Genomic DNA, 19,582 nt, shown 5'->3' on the forward strand with positions numbered 1-19,582 from the left:
CTGGCAGTCCCTCAGAGCTCAGTAAGTGCTGCCGGCTGCTCTGACGATTATTATTGAGCAGGACTGGATTCTGGCACTCAGGCCGGCAGGGCCAAGGAGCCCAGCAGCTCCCGGAGGCCTTGGTGAGGGAGGGGGCCTGGCCACCTGAACTCGCCCAGTCTCGGAGTGCTGGGGCCTCTCCTGTCATCCTCCTCAGCCCAGAGCCAGGGATGGCTGAACTGGGACAGTCCCAGCTCTCCCGGCGCAGATCACCCTTCCACCTGCGAGGGATAGGCCCCCACCCCCACTGCGGTCTTCAACTCCAGCTAGGGCAGAGGGTGGGCCTCAATCCTGGGGCTGGGGATCCCTCAGAGAGAGTCATCTCCCCCGCCCCCCGTCTGTGTACCGGCCCCCTCCTCCTTCCAGGCTGGCGCGGACGCGTCCTCTCAGGTCCGCGGTAATTTGTCTGCTCACGCGGGGCTCCGCGGCACCCCCTCCGCGCACGCGCATCCCCGCCCCGGGCCGGATACTCGGGGCGCTCTGGGTGGGTCAGTCCAAGTTGCGGAGAAAGATTTCTATGCTGGGGGCGCCAGTCGCTGGAGGCGCCGGCCTCGAGCCCAGGCCGGGCGTTAGCGGGAGCTCAGCTATTAAGAGCGGAGACGCCTCGTCCCCCGCCCCCCAAGAATTCTGCAGCTGGGACTCAGCCCAGGCGCGCCTTCTGCGCGGCCCTGGAGGACCAGGAGCGCGGGCGGCGAGTGGTGCTGGCTGGGATGGGGGCTGCTGGAGCAGGTCTTGGGTTGGCGGATTCTGGCTCCTGCCGCCTCACACACCGAGGCCTGAACCCTGGACTTCTCAGAGCCTCAGTTTCCCCTTCTCAACCTCAGCCTCAGACCTGGAAACAGGTCAATTGCTATCATCGTGGGCCTGCATGCCTGTCTGTGCAACCTCAGCTGGGCGGGAAGAAGAGTGATGGCCCGCTGAAGCCTGGGGAACAGGTCCCCATCCCACACTACCAGACCTGGCCTGGGCTCCCTGAGAAGAGGGGGGCTTGACCCCTCTACCAGCTGGGCTCGGGTCTGGGGTTCAAACTCAGGCCAGAGTTGTTCAGCGCTAGGAGGCCCCCATTAACTAGGCCACCCCTGGGGATGGGCGGTGGAGGCTGGAGCTGACTGGCCTGGGTGCCCGGGGGAGGTGGCTGCAAGGCCCAGGGCTTTGAACAAACCACAGAAGGTTTCTGCAATATCAAAAGAGCTCTTAGAGACTAATCATATGGGGGGAGGGGGGGCAGTTGGCCAAAGAGCTTCTGCTTGGTTCCCATCAGCGAAGGATCAAAAAGCATTTGGTCAAAGAACCTTTAAATACCTTGAAAGGCAGGTGAAGCCAGTTCAGTGGGTTCCAACAGGGACTGAAACGCTGGTCTGAGCTGCAGACAAGCTGGCACCAGCCACAGGAAATGCTGGGGGAGGGGCCCACTGAGGCAGGAGGGAGAAAAGGTGTGGCTAGACCAGCAGCCTACCTCCCTAACTGTCCCCTCTTCCCCCACACCCAGAAGTCACTGTGGAGAGGATGGGGAGGGCAGAGAACTGGGTTCAGACTGACAGAGCTGGAAGCAGTCTTGCAGGCTTCTGGGCCAGGGGTTTTCATCTGGAACCCAAAGGACTCCCACCCCAACACACACCCAGTGATGGGCAAAATGTTGTGTCTCTGTTTGTATATGCACTTTTCTAGGGAGGAGAGGTCCACCGGCTTCATTAGCTTTTCACAGGGGTCTAAGACCCAGTCAAGATTAACAAACAACATCCTTATGGTACAGACTGGTAAAATGAGGCTCAGAAGGACTGAGGGGCTGACTCCGGGTCACTCACCTGGTAATCAGCAAACCGAGGTGCTTCCACAGTGCATCCCAGGAAGGGGGTCTCGCTAGCCCCCATGGCCCTCAGTCAGTCTCAGGGGTGCCTGAGCTGCCCAAGGGATAAAGAATGTCTCAGAGCAGAGTCCCAAGGCCAAACTTCTGACCAAGGCTGGGGCTCTCCCAAGCCAGAAGAAGGGATACCAACTTTAATCTTTTGAGGGTGGTGAGGGATTTGAGGGGCTGAGCCAAGCACTTGGGGAGTGTCAGGATGACCATGGAGAAGAGAGAGACTGAGAGCCAGAATCTGGATAAAGAAGAGGTTACAGGGTGAAGGGGTGTGGGAAGACAGATGGGGTGAGGGCGGGGTAGGAATAAGGTTTCTGGCCCTGTAACGTGGCCTGAGAGACCCTTGGGGGCCTATAGCTATGGTAGGTCAGCTTGGAGCAGGGTCTTTGGTGCCTGGGGTTACCCCTAGGGAACCAGGAAAGATCCAGACCTTGCCATCTCCCCAGGGTATTCTCACATCTTTGTGTGGAGCAGTTCTTAGCCTTATTTTACAGATAAGAAAACTGAGGCCCAGAGATGTCAAGTAACAAGCCAAAGCCAAACAGAGAAACAGGCAGAGGCAGGACCTGAGTTCGAGTATCAGATTCTTCCCTTGATGCTGGGGTCCAAACCCTGCCTTTTAGTACCAGGCCCCCAAAGCAGAACCCGGCAGAAGTGTGACAAGCATAGACTCTGGGTGGGCCTCTGAGATCTGGTAGTTACTGGGTCTTTCGAGAGGAGGCAATTTTGTATTGATGGTGATGAGGTGGGTATAGAGATGGCTGCAGCTGCCTCCTAGGAGTTTGCTGTCATGTCCTTTCTGGGGTGGAGACATCTGTTAACTTTATACTTTTGTCTTCTCCAGACTCGTCGTCTGCAGAGGAGGAAGGGAAAGACTAGGGGGTAGGAGCAGGGACATGATGACAGAACAAATCCTCACTCTCCTGGCCTGTCACCATCAGTGGGCTGTGCTGTTGCCCTGCACAGCCACCTTCCAGCTGGTCTCAGCCTGTCTCTCCTGAATCAGGCGAATGTTCAGCCTGGGTCTCTTGCCACGTGGACAATGGCAAGGAGAGAGGTGTGTTTGTTCTGTCACGTGAGCTGCACAAACAGCTTCCTCAGCATTTTTATTAATAATTCAGCCCATAGCCAAGGGGGTGGGGATGGGGGAAAGGACTGTGGGGAGACAGCAACATGAAGACCGTGCCAGGTAGAGGCCAGAGGGGAACTCAGGAGCCCTGCCTCCTAGCCGTGGCCTAGCAACAGAGCCAGGCAGCCTCAGGGGCCCTGTTTGGGAGAGTGCAGGCCCAGCATCTGCTCCTGAGGGACAGAATGTCCCTCCTTGAAGCTGACCCAGGACTCCTGGCCCTGAGGATGGTGCCAGATCGGAAACAGGCCTGAAGGGTCTGCAGCACACAGCACGGCAGTCCTTGGGGAACCAGGTACTGCCCGCATTTCCTGCCATGTCATGGAACCCAGGACAGGGGACCAGCAACCAAACAGAATGAGAGGGGCTCTTTGGGCCCCCCTTCTCTGGGGACTGGAAGGGGAAAAGCTGAATGTCCAGAGGCTCGGGCCCTCCCCAATGAGAGACAAGACCCAAGGGCAGGGCAGGGGTGATTTACAGCCTCTGATCTTTTTCCTCAGAGGACCTGCTCACTCTTGCAGGCTCCATTTACTGCCTCTACCCAGTTCTCTGTGAGTACTTAGAAGACAGAATTGGGATTGAATTCTGGCACTCGGGCTGGCAGGGTCAAGGAGCCCAGCAGCTCCTAGAAACTCCCAGTTGGCTCGGCTCTCATCGATATTCCGGCAGGAGAGAGTAGCCTTCTAATGCAGCAGAATGGTTCACAGTTAGACATCTGGAAGAACTTTTCTGACAGGCAACACATGGGAATGGGGAGTATGTGGTGTCTCTGTTAAGGATAAACAAATAGCAACAACAACAATAATAATGGCATTCAAAAAGTATAAAGAATAAATTATATGTTCCAAGTATCTTTTTTTTTCTTTTTTTCTTTTTTTTCTTTTTTTTGAGAAGGAATCTCATTCTGTCACCCAGGCTGGAGTGCAGTGGTGCGATCTCAGCTCACTGCAACCTCTGCCCGGCTAATTTTTTTTTTTTCTTTTTTTTTTAATAGAGACGGGATTTCACCATGTTGTTCAGGCTGGTCTCGAACTCCTGGCCTTGTGATCCTCCCGCCTTGGCCTCCCAAAGTGCTGGGATTACAAGCGTGAGCCACCGCGTCCGGTCTCCCAAGTATCATTTTAAGTGATTTGATTTTTTCACCATGCTTAAACTTAACAATAACCAAAGGTAATAGTTGTTATTATTACCCCATTGTAGAGATGAGGAAACTGAGGCTCAGAGGTGTCTGCCCAGGGTAAACACAGCAATGATGGCAGAGCCACGTAAATCTGTATTCTTTCCTCTTTCCCATGACTCTGTGTCCCCTAAACAAAGTGACTGAGACCCAGAGAAGGGGTGTCTTCAAAGTATTTTCTGTGTCAATGCTGCAGGCAGGAATTTAAAAACCACCCGAGATTCCCAATGCCCCAGAGCCTCAGTTTGCACAACTATATTTCATGGTGTTCCTCTTGTGTGTCTGAGGAGCTGTCCAGCTCTGACATCTGGAACAAGGACTGTCCAATGCCTGTGAGGAGAGGATGAGACTGGACTTCGTACTCTTGTAAGAAACAGGCTATAAGCCCTCAGATGGGAGCAAGCACTGGGTCTCCTCATGAATCCCACAGTGGTTAGCAAAGGGCTGGGAGTCTCAACCAAGAGTGATTCTTACTCCAGGTTTTCTCGCCAGCTCCCCAGGGTGCTGGCTCCGGGGCCTTTAGCTCTCTGGGTCAGTTCCTTCTCCTCTAGAGGCCTTGCCTTCATTACCTGACACTTGCAAGGGGCAGCCTGGGGCATCTCTCAGATGTCCTGTCAACTCTGAAAAACTTTAGATGCTTAGTAAAGACCTGTTGAGTGGTGGTGATGAGGAATTCTGCTGTCCCTCTCTGGACTTTCAGATTGATGGGTGAAGGGATCTGAAGTGGGGAGATTCCTCAGCAGGGAACCTGTCTGTGTGCCCATCTGTGGTGGAGGGTGGTGAGGGTGCCCTATTTGCTCTTTTCCTTTCGAGACCAGGCTCACTCTGTTGCCAAGGTTGGAGTGCAGTGGTGCAATCATGGCTCACTGCAGCCTCAAACTACTGGGTTTAAGCCATCCTCCTGTCTCACCCTCCCAAGTAGCTGGGACCACATGGGCGCACCACCACACTGGGCTAATCTTTATTTATTTATTATTATTTTTTGGTGGATATGGGGTCTCACCATGTTGCTCAGGCTGGTTTCAACTCCTGGGCTCCTCGGCATCCCAAAGTGCTGGGCTTACAGGTGTGAGCTACCATACCCAGCCCCTGTTTACTCTTTACTAGGGCAATGAGAGAGGCAGTTGGGGCGGGTGGGGGAATGAGCCAAGGTTGCAGACCCTGCAGTCCCAGCCTGTTGGCTTAGCTTTCTGGGGTTTGCCAGGCCCCAAAGCAGAGTGTAGATAACTCGTGGGTTCTTGGCTGCACATGGGTGAGCTGGGGAGGACAGCTGCAAGGTGTATGAAATAGGATGGCCCTTCCCCAGAGGGTGAGGGCTGAGATTTCTGGCCACTGAGGAATGGTGGCCTTAACCTACAGATGCTTTTTTTCCTTCCACTTTTATTTAGAACATTCATTCCCAGGAAATCTGTTCTCTACTGGAACAATCTTCATGGAGGTTTGCTGGGGAACTTCCTTATCTTTTTCTCAACCGGAAGAGCTATAGGTGGAGGTGAATGTGTATGTGTGTGTGTGTGTGTGGTGGTGGTGGTTGGGGATAGACTCTATGTGATTTCAAGGGGATGGGGTCTGTTTGTGTGTGTGTCGGGGAGAATTGAGATAGAGCGGTGTTCCTGGCTGCCTTCTGCACTGTGGGCAGGTGGAGGTGTGGCAGGGCGTGAGTAGTGCAGTATAAAGCCAGCAGAAGTGGATTTCTCAGGGTGGAAATAAGAATCCTTGACTCTGGGAAGCCTAGCTCACCTGCAAACTGCATTCTCAGCACAGGGGAGGGCAGGATGCTGCCACAGACTCAGGGATTTTACCCTCTTACCTAACCCATCTGTGAAGGGTAGGGGCAGCACCTGTATTGCGGGGAGCGTCAGTGTATGTGTCTCTTTGTGTGGGCAGCATGTCTGTGTGGGGGGGAGGGGGCAGCATGTCTGTGTGTGTGTGTGTGTGTGTGTGTGTAGGTGATTAGGTGTGTAGGTGCGTGCAGGGAGGTCTCTGTGCCTGATACCCCTAATGGTTCAGTTCCGGGTTTTTCATATCCTTGGGAGACAGGTCTCTTCTCCTCCCTGCCCCAGAATCAAATCATCCCAATTCTGTAGAGAAATGAGAACTAGTGTTCACCTGATTTAGACTGTACTGAGCCGGCAGAGGGGCAGAGAGGACCAAGAGAGGTCCAGGGTTGGAAGGGGAAGGAGGGATTTCCTTCCTACCCTCCGAATTGCTAGGGTCAAGGAAAAGAGGGGAGGATCAGAGGAGGAGCTGCTGCTGGAGAGGGATAATCAGAGGCTGAAAAGTCTATTTTCTTCTTTCGTGGGGCTGGGTTAGGTGAGGAGGGTCACTAGGCGTAACCTCCCACCGAGGGCAGGGATCTTAGCCCTTTATGCTCCACCTGTGTGCGAGCTTGGAGAAACACCGGACTGGTGGACCCAGGCTCAGCGCTGCCAAAAATTCCACTCCTGGTTTTTGCACACACCAGCCCGTCTGCCCCGGACCGCCGCGGTGTTGAGTTCGGAGCTGACGCCCTCGAGCCGCCAGCAAGCGGAAAACCCGGAGTGGATCTCTACGCCTTTTGGATCGGAGCCAAAGGGCACTTCGGAGGAGGTGGCCGGCTCTGCGGCCCTGCCCGGTGCCAGGACGCGGCCATCGGGGAAGCATGGGCCGGGGGTGGGTCGCGCTGCGGAGCCGGACCCGCTGACCGGACAAGCCGGGCCGTGGGGCTCGGCGGCCCTCCCCGCCGGGGCTGCGGGCGGGCGGAGCACTGGGCGGCGGCCGTGCCCTCGGGGCGGCTCCGGGCGGCGGCGGGCGCGGGTGCAGTGCGGCGCGCGGCCGGCAGCGGGCGCAGGCGGCGACGGTGGTCGCGGCGTTTGGCGGCGGGCGGGCGGCGCCGGCGGTGCCCCGGGCGCGCTCACACACGCGCTCACACACACACACATACACACGGCCTCGTACACACACACGCTCCGGCGCGCACACGCGGCGCGCAGGCCAGAGGGAGGAGGCTCGGCGCGGCTCGGCGGCGGCGGCAACGTGCTCCGCGGGAGGGCGGGAGGGCTGGCGGGCGGCCCCCGCTCCCCGGCTCCGCGGCTCGGTGCAGCCCGCGCGGCCCCCGCCCTCGGACCCGCCCCCGGGGGTCGCCCGGCCCCATGCCCAGCTGCGGCGGCGGAGCAGCGCGCGGCCGCGGGCGGCTCTGAGGAGCCCGGAGGGAACCGGCGACGAGGGGACCATGTACCGGGACCCGGAGGCGGCCAGCCCAGGTAAGCGCGGCCCCGGCGGGCTGGGGCGCCCCGCACCGGCGGGCAGGACGGCGGCAGCGCCGGACACCGTCTCGGAGCCCCAGCCTGGGGCTGCTGTCCACTCGGAGCCGCACGAGCTCCCCCAGGGGTCATCCCAGCCCCGGGGGCGCGGGCTTGAGCGGCAGCGGCTTGGACCCCGGTCCCCCGCAGTCCGGACATTGCCAGGCTGGATGTCCGGGACGGGCTTCGCAGTGTCCCCACAAGGACCTCCCCCCCACCCCCCAGCAGCCCAAGGACAACGTGTGTGGCGGAGCGAGGAGCCGCTGCCCCTGTGGGAGCCGGGCAGTGCCCTCAGAGACACCCGCGGCTCCCCAGCACCGGTGCCCCGGGGGTGCCAGCTCTGGCGGACCCCAGGGTGAGGATCCCGGCAGCTCTTGGCCAAGATTGTGGGCACAGGGGAGCGGAGTGGCATCGCAGTGCCAACTGTGAATTGAGAGGGTGCCAGGGGGCAAGTGGGAATCTGGTGCGGCAGCCGGGCAGGGAGGCTCTGGGGGGTGGGGAACCGCAGGGGCGTTGATGGGGGAGACGGGGTGCCTGAAGGGAAAGAGAGCATGGGCTCTTGAGAATGGGGGTGCCAAGAGAATGTTCTCCTAGGTTTGGGGAGGGGGAAGCAAACAACCCCAAACTCTCTCACATTCTGGGGGAGAGGGCCGAACTGCTTTGCCTTCTGCTTCGCCCGCCAGGGGAGTGGCCTGGGAGCCCACTGTCTGCTTCGTATCCTCTAAGCCAAAGCCAGAGAATCTTCCCGTCTTCCTCGGAAATTGCTCTGCCATTTCCTCCTTGGCTCCCGATGCCTCCTCACCCAGTGCCCACCTGTAGGCAGGTCCCCTGCAGCTCCTGCCCAGGCTCTATCCCTGTTCCCACCTGGGGTGCTCCACCCAGTCCCAGCACTCCCAGTCTGCCAGTTCTGGCATCAGGGTCTGTTTCTGGGCTTCTCTCTGATGCTAAAAGCGTAACTCCTCAGCCCAGGACGTGCTCCCAAATGCAGAGCCTCCAGGCTCCCTGCTGCCAGCCTCCTGGGGGTGGCGGTGCTGTGGGGAAGGAACAGCTCTAAGACCCTGCACAGAAGGAGCCTGCAGCCGTGAGGCTCCTGAAGGCAGTCCAGTGGGTTCTGGCTTTGCCCACTCTTGCCCCAGCCCCACATTTGTTCTTTCCCCTCTAGGGGCAGCCTCAGCCTGTCTCTGCCTCCTGAGGAATCTGCTCCCACCCGCCCTCAATTCTTTTCAGCCTAGTCGATATTGAGGACGACCCACTGGGCGCCAGACTTGCCCTCACTCAGCACTTGGATATGAGGGTGATTCAGTCTCCTTCTCTGGAACCTTGCGCCCTTCTCTGAATGTCCTCTAGGTGAGGGCTGAAGGGGCATTGCCTGTGGAGAGCCCTCCCCTCATCTGTCTGGACCCAGGTCACCTACCCTGGCATCTTCCTCCAAGATGCCGCCAGCTTCCAGCACATGGCCCATGGCAGGAGTGTTCTCTTGCTCAGCTCACCTTCTCAGAAGCCAGTAGCTTAGTTCAGAAGCCAGCTCTGGGGTATGAGGATAGAAGATAGGGAAGCAGTAAGGACACTCTCTGTCCCCTCGCCCACCAGGCTGGCAGCCTCCCCTCTGTCCTGTTAGGCCGCTAGCCTGGGGCCATGCCCTTGTCCCCTCTCCCTCCCTCCTCTTCCCTCCCATGCCTGGGCACCATGACATCACCACTCCTTCAAGCACCTCTGCCCTCGCCACGGAGGCCAGCTTGATGTGCTTGGCATCTTCTAGGCAAAGGGTCTGGAGTCCAGTGCCATCCCTGGTGTGCTGGCAGCCCCCAACTCTTCCCTCACCCCCTCCTTGAATGCGCCTCTCTGGCTGCAATTGGGACCTGTCTTGCCCACCCTAGTTGCAGCTGCAGGACCCACCAGTGCCTGTGGTGGGGCAGCTGTGACTGGGAAAGGGGTTGGCCTGAGGCTGACTGCTCTCTGGTGTGGGCATTAGGCTGGGTGGGGTCAGACATAGGCTGGAGAGGGCAGAGTCTGCCTTTGAGCCTCGTCGTCTGGGGTCCTTAAGGAGTCAGAGATCTCATTCTGGCCTCTGCCCTCTGGCATCCCTGCCCACCTTCGTAGGCCCTATAGTTCCAAGTCAGATTCCCCTTCCCCCCAGCTCCCCCAAGGTTCCCCAGACTCAGCTCCCCAAGCCAGGGCTCTGTGTCCCCCATTTCTGCCCCCCCCATCTCCCCTTGGCTGGTACTGGTTGGGACTGAGATATGCAAATTGATTTCTGCGTAACTCAGGCCACCCCTCCCCTCCCCTCTGGTCCCCCAGGGGCCGGTGCCTTTATATCCTGATCCTCTCATCCCACTCTCAGGAACACCTGCGGCCCAATCCTTTAAAAAAAAAAAAAACTGTCCTCTCCTGCTCCCCTTTGCCTCATGCTGGTTCCAGAGGATCCCTGTGGTACTCCCTCCCTCATCCCCGCAGGGCTCAGCTACTGCTAGGACCTTACCTGACAGGTGTGGTTCTCTCCCTACTTGGGCCCCAGGCCCCCAGGCCCTTGGCTCCCTGATCTATTGTGAATGAAGAAAGGGACTGTGGGCAATAATCAGAGTCCAATGAAGAACCCAGACCAACCCCCTCCCATGCACACCCAGGCTCCAGCTCCACGCTTTGCCCAGCTTCCCTAGGCCATCCCTGCAGCCTCCCTTCTGCCCCCTCCTAGACTTCAGGGCCTCTCTCTGCCCTCGGCTTTCACCCTCTGGTTCATCCTGAAGTCCCTGTGTCTCTCGGACTGCTTGTCCCCAGACCAGGCGGGCCCCAGCAGGCCTGCAGGGGTCAGCGTTGCAGTGGGCAGGCAGGACAGCGGCAGGAAAAGAGAGAGGGAGGGAGAGGTGACCTTGCAGTGAGCTGGTGAGCAAGGCCAGAGAGGGAACCACTAGGACAGAGGTTAGGTCCTGAAGGCTGCCTGCCCTGCCCCCAGCCCTCTGTGAGCTTGCCCCTGGGGGCAGTAATGCTTGAAGCCTTCTTTTGTCCCACCTGTTAGTGGGCTGTGTTCCCTGCAGGGCAGGGGGCCTTGGCACAGCGGGCCTCCTCTCTCAAGGCAAAGGATCCACGAGATTGTCCAGGCCAACCCTCCACTCACTGGGCACAAGTTAGGGGAAGAGGCTGATGGCGGGTGAAGGAGGTGCAGAAGTTAGGGGTGTGGCTGAAAGGGCAGATCAAGGGTGTGCCCTGAGGACCAGGGCTAGAGGCCAGGGCTGGGTTAGAGGCCAGGGCTGGAGCGTGGGAAGATCCAAGGAAGCCTGACTGTGTCCACCTATTTCACCAACAACCTCTCTCCTCCCACCTACCTCCCCAAAGCCTGCCCCATCGGCACACGCTCGGGCCTCCCTGGCCTGCATCCTGGGCTTGGGTCAGAGTCCGGACTGAAGATCAAATGATCTCCCCACAGGCCAGGACACAGTGGAGGACCTGAGGCTGGGCAAGTCTAAAACCCAGAGGGGACGAGGATGGTTTCAATGGGGCATGGGCCAGGGCAGCCAGTGCCCCCAAGCTGTTGTGTTACCATGGAGACAGGCCCCCTCCTTGGCCCTGGTTCACACTGTTCTGTGGCCTTGCAGGGAAGCTTGATCAACAAGCTGCCCACTTGAGGGCTGGGGGATAGTGGGCAGGGAGACAGCCCCAGAGCCCCTCCTCACACTGGGGAGGGCGTTAGAGCAGGCTGGTTTGAGGTGGGAACATACAGGCCAGTAGGTGACAGGTAAGGGGACAGCTGGAAGGTAGGGCAATAGGTGGGTGCCGGGTGAGCAAAGACAGGTCCTGGGCAGCTGGGTTCTGCTCCTGGCTGACCTCAAGCTCAGGCTTAAGGGGCATTGAGGGCAACATGGAGTGCCCGTGGGGTCTGTCCCCTTGTTATACCCTCTAGCCTGGCCATTGCAGGATGTTGTGTGGGACAGGCAGAGGAGCCGTATATGGTTCCCTCCCCCTCCTGAGTCCCCCCATCCCACTTCCCACCCACCCCCTATTCTCTCAGGGACTTTGAATCCTTATTGAATCTGATGGACTGTTTTTGTTTTCAATAACTGATTCCCCCAGGGGAGTGAGGCCAAGAACAGCAGGGAGAGGAGCTGGGAGGGGTCACGTGGGGGCGGGAGGCCCAGTCCTGAGCTGATGACCCTCAGCTGGAGAATGAATTGGCTTGATGGCTCCTCAGAGCACTGTGGCATCCCAGGTGGGCATGGGCAGCCCTGTATAGAGCTGGTCCTATAGTGCTCCACAGACAGTGCCCGGCAGGTGGCATATGTGGCCGAGAGGTCAACTTTCTCTTGTCAGGGCAGTGACTGGTCTGGCCAGGTGCCGGCACCAGCCGGTGCCAGGCCCAGCCCGGGTGCCTGCCTGCCTTGCCAGGGAACCCCAGCTGGCGATGCCAGGCGAATTCTGTCAGTTCCATGGGCATGGAGGTCCCTGACCTTCCAGGCAGCAGGGGCAGCCCTGCTGGGCCCTATCCAACTAGTGTCTAGAGGGCAGAGCTTTGGTCTCACCCAGCAGAATTCCCCAAGGGCTGGAACAGAGTTGGCAGACAGCATGGGACCTGTGGAAGGGGCTGGACTGTACCCAGAGCTTGCGCCTGGAATTCCAGGTCCAGTTGGTTGGAAGGTGGGCGGGTGCATCCGGCCTGCTCTGGGCGGTCTCTGCAGCCTCCACCTGGAAGGCCCCCTTGGGATAGAATGGACCAGGAGCTGAGGTATTGTGAGCTGGAACCCCTGCAAAGCTGCATGTTTGGGGAATTGGTATCTTCATGTGATTGAGCCCACGCGTGGAAGGGGAGGGCGGAGCCGGGGGGAGAGGCGCTGTCTGTATGTGTACCTAGTGCGTGTGCCCGTGGCAGCTGGATGGCCATAATATCTGCATTCATCTGAGTGCCAGGACTGCTGTAAACAGCAATTAAAGAGTGTATTTGTAGCAAGGTGCGTTCAGGTGCGTGGGGAGCTATGATGGAAAGCTTTAAGGTAGGGCCCCTCCCCAGGCCCTGTACCTGGCCAGGCAGGGCCTGTGTGCCAGGGACCCTGCCACACCCTCCCACCTGCTGGCATGGCCACGAAGTCCTCGTCTGCTGGGAGCAGGGCCTTACCTGGCTGTATGGCATACATGGGTGTGAACGGGAGTGATCATGGGAGCTTTCATGTGTACAGATACAAGCGTTTCCATGACGGTGTGGGGCTGTTAGCATGTGTGTATGTGTCTGGGTCAAACTGAGATCACCTGTGTGTTTGTGACTAGGTCTGTTTCTGTGCATGTGTGTATGCACTGCTTCCCCAGGCCCTAAGAGGAGGGCTGCCATCGTCTCTGTAGTGACCCTGATAGTGACAAACCCTGATAGTGACAAAACAAAAGATGCTGGTAAAACAGGCATGTGCTGCTGGCCCTGCTCCTTCAGTGCCCTTCCTGGAGTGCAGAAGGCTGGGGGCTTCCATGGCTGACCGAAGGAGAAATGGGGGTGACTGTTCTGCCCATTAGAGCAGACAGGAGGGAGAGGTCTGAGCTCCAGCCCCAGTGGGCTCCCATAGTTGCTGCTTGCATCACAGATTGGGGAGAACCTGAGGGCTAGAGAGCCCTCTGGTTCTAGAACCCCCAGGAGCCCCAGGAATGAGAGAGGAATGCTGCCTACCTGTTAGTCCTAGCTGGTTGGTGGAGCATGCACCCTGCCACCAGCCAGGGTAGGCTGGCATGAGGGGTCGGAGGCAGAAGGGGTGCCTGCGTGAGGCTCTGCATGAGGGGAGTGGAGGAGAGAGCGTGCGGCTAATGTGTCCAATTAAATTACTTCAAACCCTGCCGCGGCAGCTGTTCCCGGCGGGGCCCTGGGTACAAATTGGATCCGTCTCATTACCATGGGGTGGTGTCAGCGGGGCCAGAGAGCGGCGGCCAGCATGGCCGGCACATAGCAGGCCCTGTCCCGCTCTGCCGGGCCTGGGCCCGCGTTGGCCCCCTCAAGCATTTGCTTGCTCCAGCACCCCTCAGAGGAAGTGCCCCAGGTCCAGATACTGGGGCTCCCCGCACACCATCCAAGGATGAGGGTTAGGGATGGCAGCCAAGGGACCCTTGGAAACACTTTCTCCAGGAATGGGGGTTTTGTGCTTTGCAGAAGGACCAGTTTAAGGAATCCCCCCCTCAGGTCACCAAACACATTCTGTGTCCTCCCCTGATAATAACAATAGCATGATAATAGCAAGCCTTGTGGAGTGCTCAGTATGTGCTGAGCACTTTACATATGTGCCTCCAGGGACAGCTTGCTTGAGCTAGGGCTCTGGGGTCAAACAGCTATTGATTTGAATCCTGGCAGAGACACTTGCTGCTGTCTCTGGAGCAGGTCAGTCCACCTCTCTGGGCTTGGGTTTCCTCTTCTGTTAAATGGGTATGATGATGGTTCTTACCTCCCAGGTGGTTGGAGGATGAGGTGAGCTAAGGCAGAAAAAGTATTTAGCAGAGAGCCAACCCATAGTAAACACTCAGCCAGAGGCAGCTGTTCTCAAAATTGTCCTGTACCAAGCAATTGATACGTGGGATGAGGGTTCTGGATCCTCCAAGGAGGACATGCCTGCTACCTCCATGGTGGAGGAGTTGGGGAGGGCTTCATGGAGGCAGTGTCAATTAAGTTACCATCAGAATAGCAGAGACATGTGTGCTAACTATGTGCCAGGTGCTGTTCTAAGCACATAACATGCGTTAGCCCCTCTGTCCTCAGAACCACCTTGGGAAGTGTGAACTTGCAGTTAGAAGTAGGTCTGGGATTCCAGCCACGAGCCAGACCTAAGGGTGCGAGCTTCAGATACAGGGCCTTGAGTCCTGAGGGAAGAATAAGAGCTTTGCCATGTGAGCGAGCAGAGGTGAGGCAATCGGTGAGGTGGGGACAGCACATGCAATGGCTCAGAGGTTTGAGGGATGTTGGCCAGTTGAGGCAGCAGTGAGTGCTTGAGCATGGCCAGAAGGGAGACCTTTGGGGCACAATAGCAGGAAGTGAGGCTTGGGAAGGTAGGTTGGTCCAGATTATGAAGGGGTTGGCATTTTGAAAGAGGAAAACTGAAATTCTTTTAAAAAGTAAGGCATTTGGAGAGCCATGGATGGCTTTTGAGCAGGTCTCTATAAAGAACTTTGAAAGCACGGTAGTGTGGAGGGTGGGAAGTCGGGAGGCAGGCGGATAGATGGAGCTAGAGTTTCAGCAATTAACACATCTGCTCCTACCTCTGCCGGGAGATCTGCAGTGTCCAGCCAGCCTGGGCTCTGCCCTCGGAAAGCTTGCGGCAGATTATAGGCAGTCAGGGGGTAACCAGGTGCAGGTGGGCATGAATGAACACCCTGAGGGGGCTTCCCAGGTGCTTGGGGTATCAGAGACAGCCTCCCAGCAAGGGATATAGAGCCAAAATGGGCAGGCCCAGGGCCCTATGGACACAGTTAGTCCTCTTGAGGATTTGTTCTGTACCCACATAACCCTCCCAGGCATTAGGGCCAGGCCTGGGAGGGGCCACACAGCTCCTGCTCCAGCTGCCAGGCCTGAGCTCCAGAGCCCCACCAAAGCCAACCTGTCTCCATGGCAACTAGGCGGGCCACCCCCCTCTCCATGCCCACGGCCCCTGGCACAGGGGCCCATTCACAGCAGGGCCTAGGTATGTCTTCCCAGTTCCCTCAGGGGTCATCCCAAGGCAAATGCCCTCACACAGAGGCGCTGGCAGCACACATGCATGTTGGCATTTGGGTACGTGTGCACACATGATGTATGTGTGTGTGTGTGTGTGTCCTGCAGCAGGAAGCAGGGAGGTGGGGACTGTCTGTGTTGACTACCCACCTTAGCTAGAGATTTGTTCCCCCTGAGTGGGGGTCAGATAGGTGCCAAGGACCCTGATGCCAGGATGAACTGTGGGCTCCTGTCTTGGAGATTGGGATGAGAAAGGCAGCCCAGAGAAGGGGCAACTAGGAGAAATGGAAGGTTAGGGAAAGCCGCAAGGGAGAGGCTCCCGGTGGTGCCTGGTGGGTCCACAGACCACTTTGTTCTTTCCATTCATCATGTCATGTCATCTTCACAGCAGTCTTGCAAGGGAGATATCCAATTCACTGCGGTGCAGATGAGGAAATGGAGACTCAGAGAGGTTGAGTGTCTTGCCTGGGTCACTCAGTAGAGCAGGAATAAGATTGCAAGTTGGCCTCACTCCAAAGCCTGGGTCTTAACCACTGGGCTACGTTGCCTGGTGCCTCCTTATCCTACTAGGCTCCAAGCCAGCCCGTCTCTCAGCCTGTCTCTCAGAAGGGAGCACTACGAGTTGGTACTGGCTGCAGAGCTGGACTCAAAGGGTGTCCCAGTGCCTCTTCTAATGCTAGGGTATCCCCTAAAGCCTTTGTTCTTCCTGGAATGGCAGGGAGTCTCCTTCCCACCCTGTCTCCATTCTCTCCACTGGCAAGGTGGAGGGATCCTCTCACTCATGGGGGAGGCTCTCAGGAAAAGGGGAGGAACCCCTCTCTCCCTCCTTAGCACCTGCCAGCCCTGGAGGAGCCTGATGAATTGTCTGTGTGCCCCCCCCAACCTCATTCCTCCCTCTCCAGCCCCCGCCTGGTTGGGGAGGTGCGAAGGGAGTGATTTCACAGCCTGTCAGCTGAGGCCTAAAAATACCCAGAACTCTAAGATGCTTGGGCAGGGGGAGGAGAGAGCAGGGACCAGGGATAGGGTGGTGAAGGGTGCAATGGTAACTTGGCCAGAGGAACCCAGGTGGCACCACAGTCCTGCTCAGGAATGATGGGAGACCCGCTGTCCCCAGGGTCCCCATCTGACCCCATATCTGGCAATGACAGAGGGGGCCAGTGTCTCGAGGGTCTTGAGAGCTCAGCTCTGGCACTCAGACCTAAGGGAGGGCTTAGTCTCAGATAGGAGCCATTGTGGACCCGAGGCCCCCTGGAGCCTCCAGTTGATGCCTCTCTCTCCCTCTCCACCCCCAGGTTGGCTGGCATCTTTGGGCCGTGGGAGCCAGGCTGTGCCTGAGTCTGCTTCCTTCCTGGAGAAGGTGCCTGCTTCTGCTAGGGGAGAGGCGTGAGGAAGGCAGTGTGGATGGGGGTGCCGGCAGGTGCGGGATGTGACGTGCCAGCCACCCAGGCACTAGAAGGAAGCAGAGGAGAAGGGGTGTGGTGGCCCACGTCACTGCCACATGGCTGTGCGCTGCAGCATGGCACATGGCCCCCACAAGTCAACCAGTGCTCAGAGACGGGAACACGTGTATATGTGTGTGTGTGCATGGACCTGCTAGAGTCGGCTTGTTCTGGTGCTGGGATGCTTGTGGACATGTGTGACCCAGCCTGGCTACCTCAGGTAGAAACTGGGTGAAGGCACAGGAGTGGGCGTGGGAGCATGAGCTAACATACCTCACTTCGTGCAGATGCATGACTGTGTGTGTGCTTCCCACGTGGAAACACGATGGTAGGTGTGTCTGTGCAGAGGCACATGAGCACACGTCTGTGGGGCGCCAAGCAGGGGCTGAGAGGGTCCTTAGGGAAAGAATGCAGAGTGGCGGCCAGGGCATAGGGACTCTGGATCAAAAGTAATGAGGCTCAAATCCCAGATGTGCCATGTGCTGACTTACTTTGTGGCCCTGGGCAACTGACTTAACCTTTCAGTGCTTCATTTCCCACCTGTAAAACAGAGGGAATAATAGCACCCTCATGGGGCTGTTGGGAAAATTCGGTGAGTTTATATCTGTAAACCACCTAGAACTGTGCCTGTCACAGACTTAGCACCATGTACGTAGTAGTTCTTCTTCTTATCTTGTCCTACCCTTTGATGGTACAGGTGGGAATATGAAGGCCCACAGAGGGACAATGACCTGGCCAAAGTCACACGGTAAGTTAGTGGCAGAACCAAGACTAAAAACCAGACTCTAACGCCTTAAGACAGCGCTTGTTCAAGTCGTGGACCTCAGGGATTGCAGTCCTACTGGAGTGTGGGGCTTAGATTGTGCCAGGGCTGTTCTGGGACCTTGGGAACTCAGGGACCTGCACATCTTCAGATAATGTTGAGGGGTCTTCAGGGCAGTGGCCTCAAAATGACCAGCTGCATGAGTCAGAACCATGCCACTGGCTAGCTGTGTGGACTTGGCCAGGTCACCCAACCCTGCTGCGTCTCAGTTTTTTTCCCTATAATGGAATAATAGTGATACATACTTTATAGCGTTGTTGGGATCAAATGAGATCCTGTATGTAATGTCTTAAGTGGCTGGCACACTGTACCTAGTAAGTGCTCAATAATGTTTGTTACAATTATAACCCTCTCACCCTGTGCTCCATAAATGTGATTTCCTTTGGTTCCCTTCCAGCCCCTGGCCACCCTCACTCCCTTCTGCCTGCCACCCCACACTCCAGAGAGCTTTGATCAGGACTGACTTGCTGGCAGCCATGACTTATCTTTGTCTGCTGTTGTTGCCCTTTGCCCAGAAGGGAACAGGACCCACCAGTAGGACTTAGTCCCTGAGCCCTCTGCGTCTGGCCTCATCACTCACTTGACCTTGGACAGGCACCGTTTCCTCTCTGTGCCTTGATCTTCCCTCTGAAAGTGGAGAGGCTGGACACAGCCCCAGAAGCTCCTGGTTGTGTTGCTGTGTGGCCCAGGGGGGCCCCTGGCTCGGCCTACTTGAGGGGGTGGCAGGTTGGCAGGGAGGGAGGTCAGCTGGCTGCCCCGGGTGAGTGGAGCATCTGGGGCCTGAGCCGGCTGGTGGCCTGCCATCATGCCCGCCCGCACCTGTGGCTGCGTAGGAGGGTGTGCAGGCCCGGCTGGCTGGGCACTGACATTGGGGGAAGCTCAAGGACAATGACGTAGAGAAAGCCCTTCTTGGGGCTCTGGGAGCTGCCACTCCAAGCCGTCCTCCCCCGCTCTCCTCCTTCTCCCTGGGGTTTTCCTTCAGCAATTCCTCCTTCCTCCCTGTCCTTCCTCTCCCCTTCCCCTTCCTGGAGTCTTCCAGTATCTCTCTGTCTCTGCCTCTGCCCCTTCTGTAATCTTGACCATTTTCTGGTGCACCTTCTCACTTCCTCTCCCTCCATAGAGGGGAGATTCCTACCCCTTCCTGTCTCTCTGGTTCCTGAGATTCCTCCTTTCTTCCTTTGATGTGTCCCCATTTTTCTGGCTCCTCCTGGCTCCCTCTGCTGCCCCAGAGCCCAGGTCTCTCTCACTTACTCTGCATGGGCATGTCCAGGCTCCTTCCAGCTTTTTGTCCCCTTGCTCTCTCTCACTTCAGAGTCCCTCCCTCCTCAGAATCCCTGCCTCCCTTCTTCCAGTTCTGTGGAGCTCTTTGCTCCTCCACCAGCATCCCCTGCCCTGACAGGACCCTGACCCAGGCAGTTTCTGTGGCTGGAGCTGCTACCCAGTACCTCCACAACCCCCCTGCCTTCTGTGAGTTGAGAAAAGGGTCAGTCCAGGGCCCAGGGACTGGCAGCCCTGCCTCCTAATTAGCAGGAGGTAATTGCCTGGAAAAAAAAAATTCATTTAGAATGAGACTCCGAGACTCTGAGTTAAAGCTGAGCCAACCAATGGACTCCAGGGAGGAGGAGAGGGGAAGCAGCCCAGGCCCCGGCCTCAGGAAGCCCCTCAGGAGATGAAAGCCCCTATGACTCCCTGCCTGGCTTGTCCCCAGCACCCCAGCCTTAGGGAAGTGGGAAGAGTGCACTGGACTGAGTGTCCCACCGTCTTTGCCTGAGTTCTGGTTCCACTGCTCACTGTGTGACTTGGGGCAAGCCATTTATTCCTTTGAGCCATACTTTTCTCTCCTATAAAATCAGAATAGGGCCATCCCTGCCCACTTCACCCCTCAGGATCATGAGGGTCAATTCAGACAGTGGCTCTGAAAGCATTTGGCAGGCTGTAAAGTGCTACAGAGTGCAAGGTGTTACTCTCTTCCTCCACGTGGCTCTCAGCCGAGAGGTGAGGATGGTGGGGGGCTGGAGTGGTCTTGGAGAAACCTGAGGGATAGTGTGGCCTCTAGGACTGAAAGGATGGTGAGGTAGATCCAGCTAAATGACAAGAGTAAGGGCAGACGATGCGCTCTCCCATGCCCGTCTCAGCACTCGCTGGCTGCAGCAGCCTGAGTGGTCACCTCCCTTTCTGA

General features: G+C 57.6%; 1 protein-coding gene across 3 annotated transcripts in view; it reads left to right on the forward strand.

Moving 5' to 3' along the window:
• The first annotated feature begins 7,186 nt into the window (after positions 1 to 7,186).
• SYT7 (synaptotagmin 7) overlaps positions 7,187 to 19,582 on the forward strand; it is a 66,006-nt gene continuing 53,610 nt past the window's right edge. For 2 of the 3 annotated variants that reach the window (XM_025358130.1, XM_025358131.1), the window contains exon 1: positions 7,366 to 7,442. In XM_025358130.1, the coding sequence (XP_025213915.1) occupies positions 7,412 to 7,442 (31 nt within the window). In that variant the 5' untranslated portion in view covers positions 7,366 to 7,411. Of the gene's footprint in view, positions 7,443 to 19,582 lie in introns of all 3 variants that reach the window. The other variant, XM_025358129.1, reaches the window with a different exon arrangement.

Source organism: Theropithecus gelada, chromosome 14, assembly GCF_003255815.1.
Source record: "Theropithecus gelada isolate Dixy chromosome 14, Tgel_1.0, whole genome shotgun sequence".
Lineage (NCBI taxonomy): Eukaryota > Metazoa > Chordata > Mammalia > Primates > Cercopithecidae > Theropithecus > Theropithecus gelada.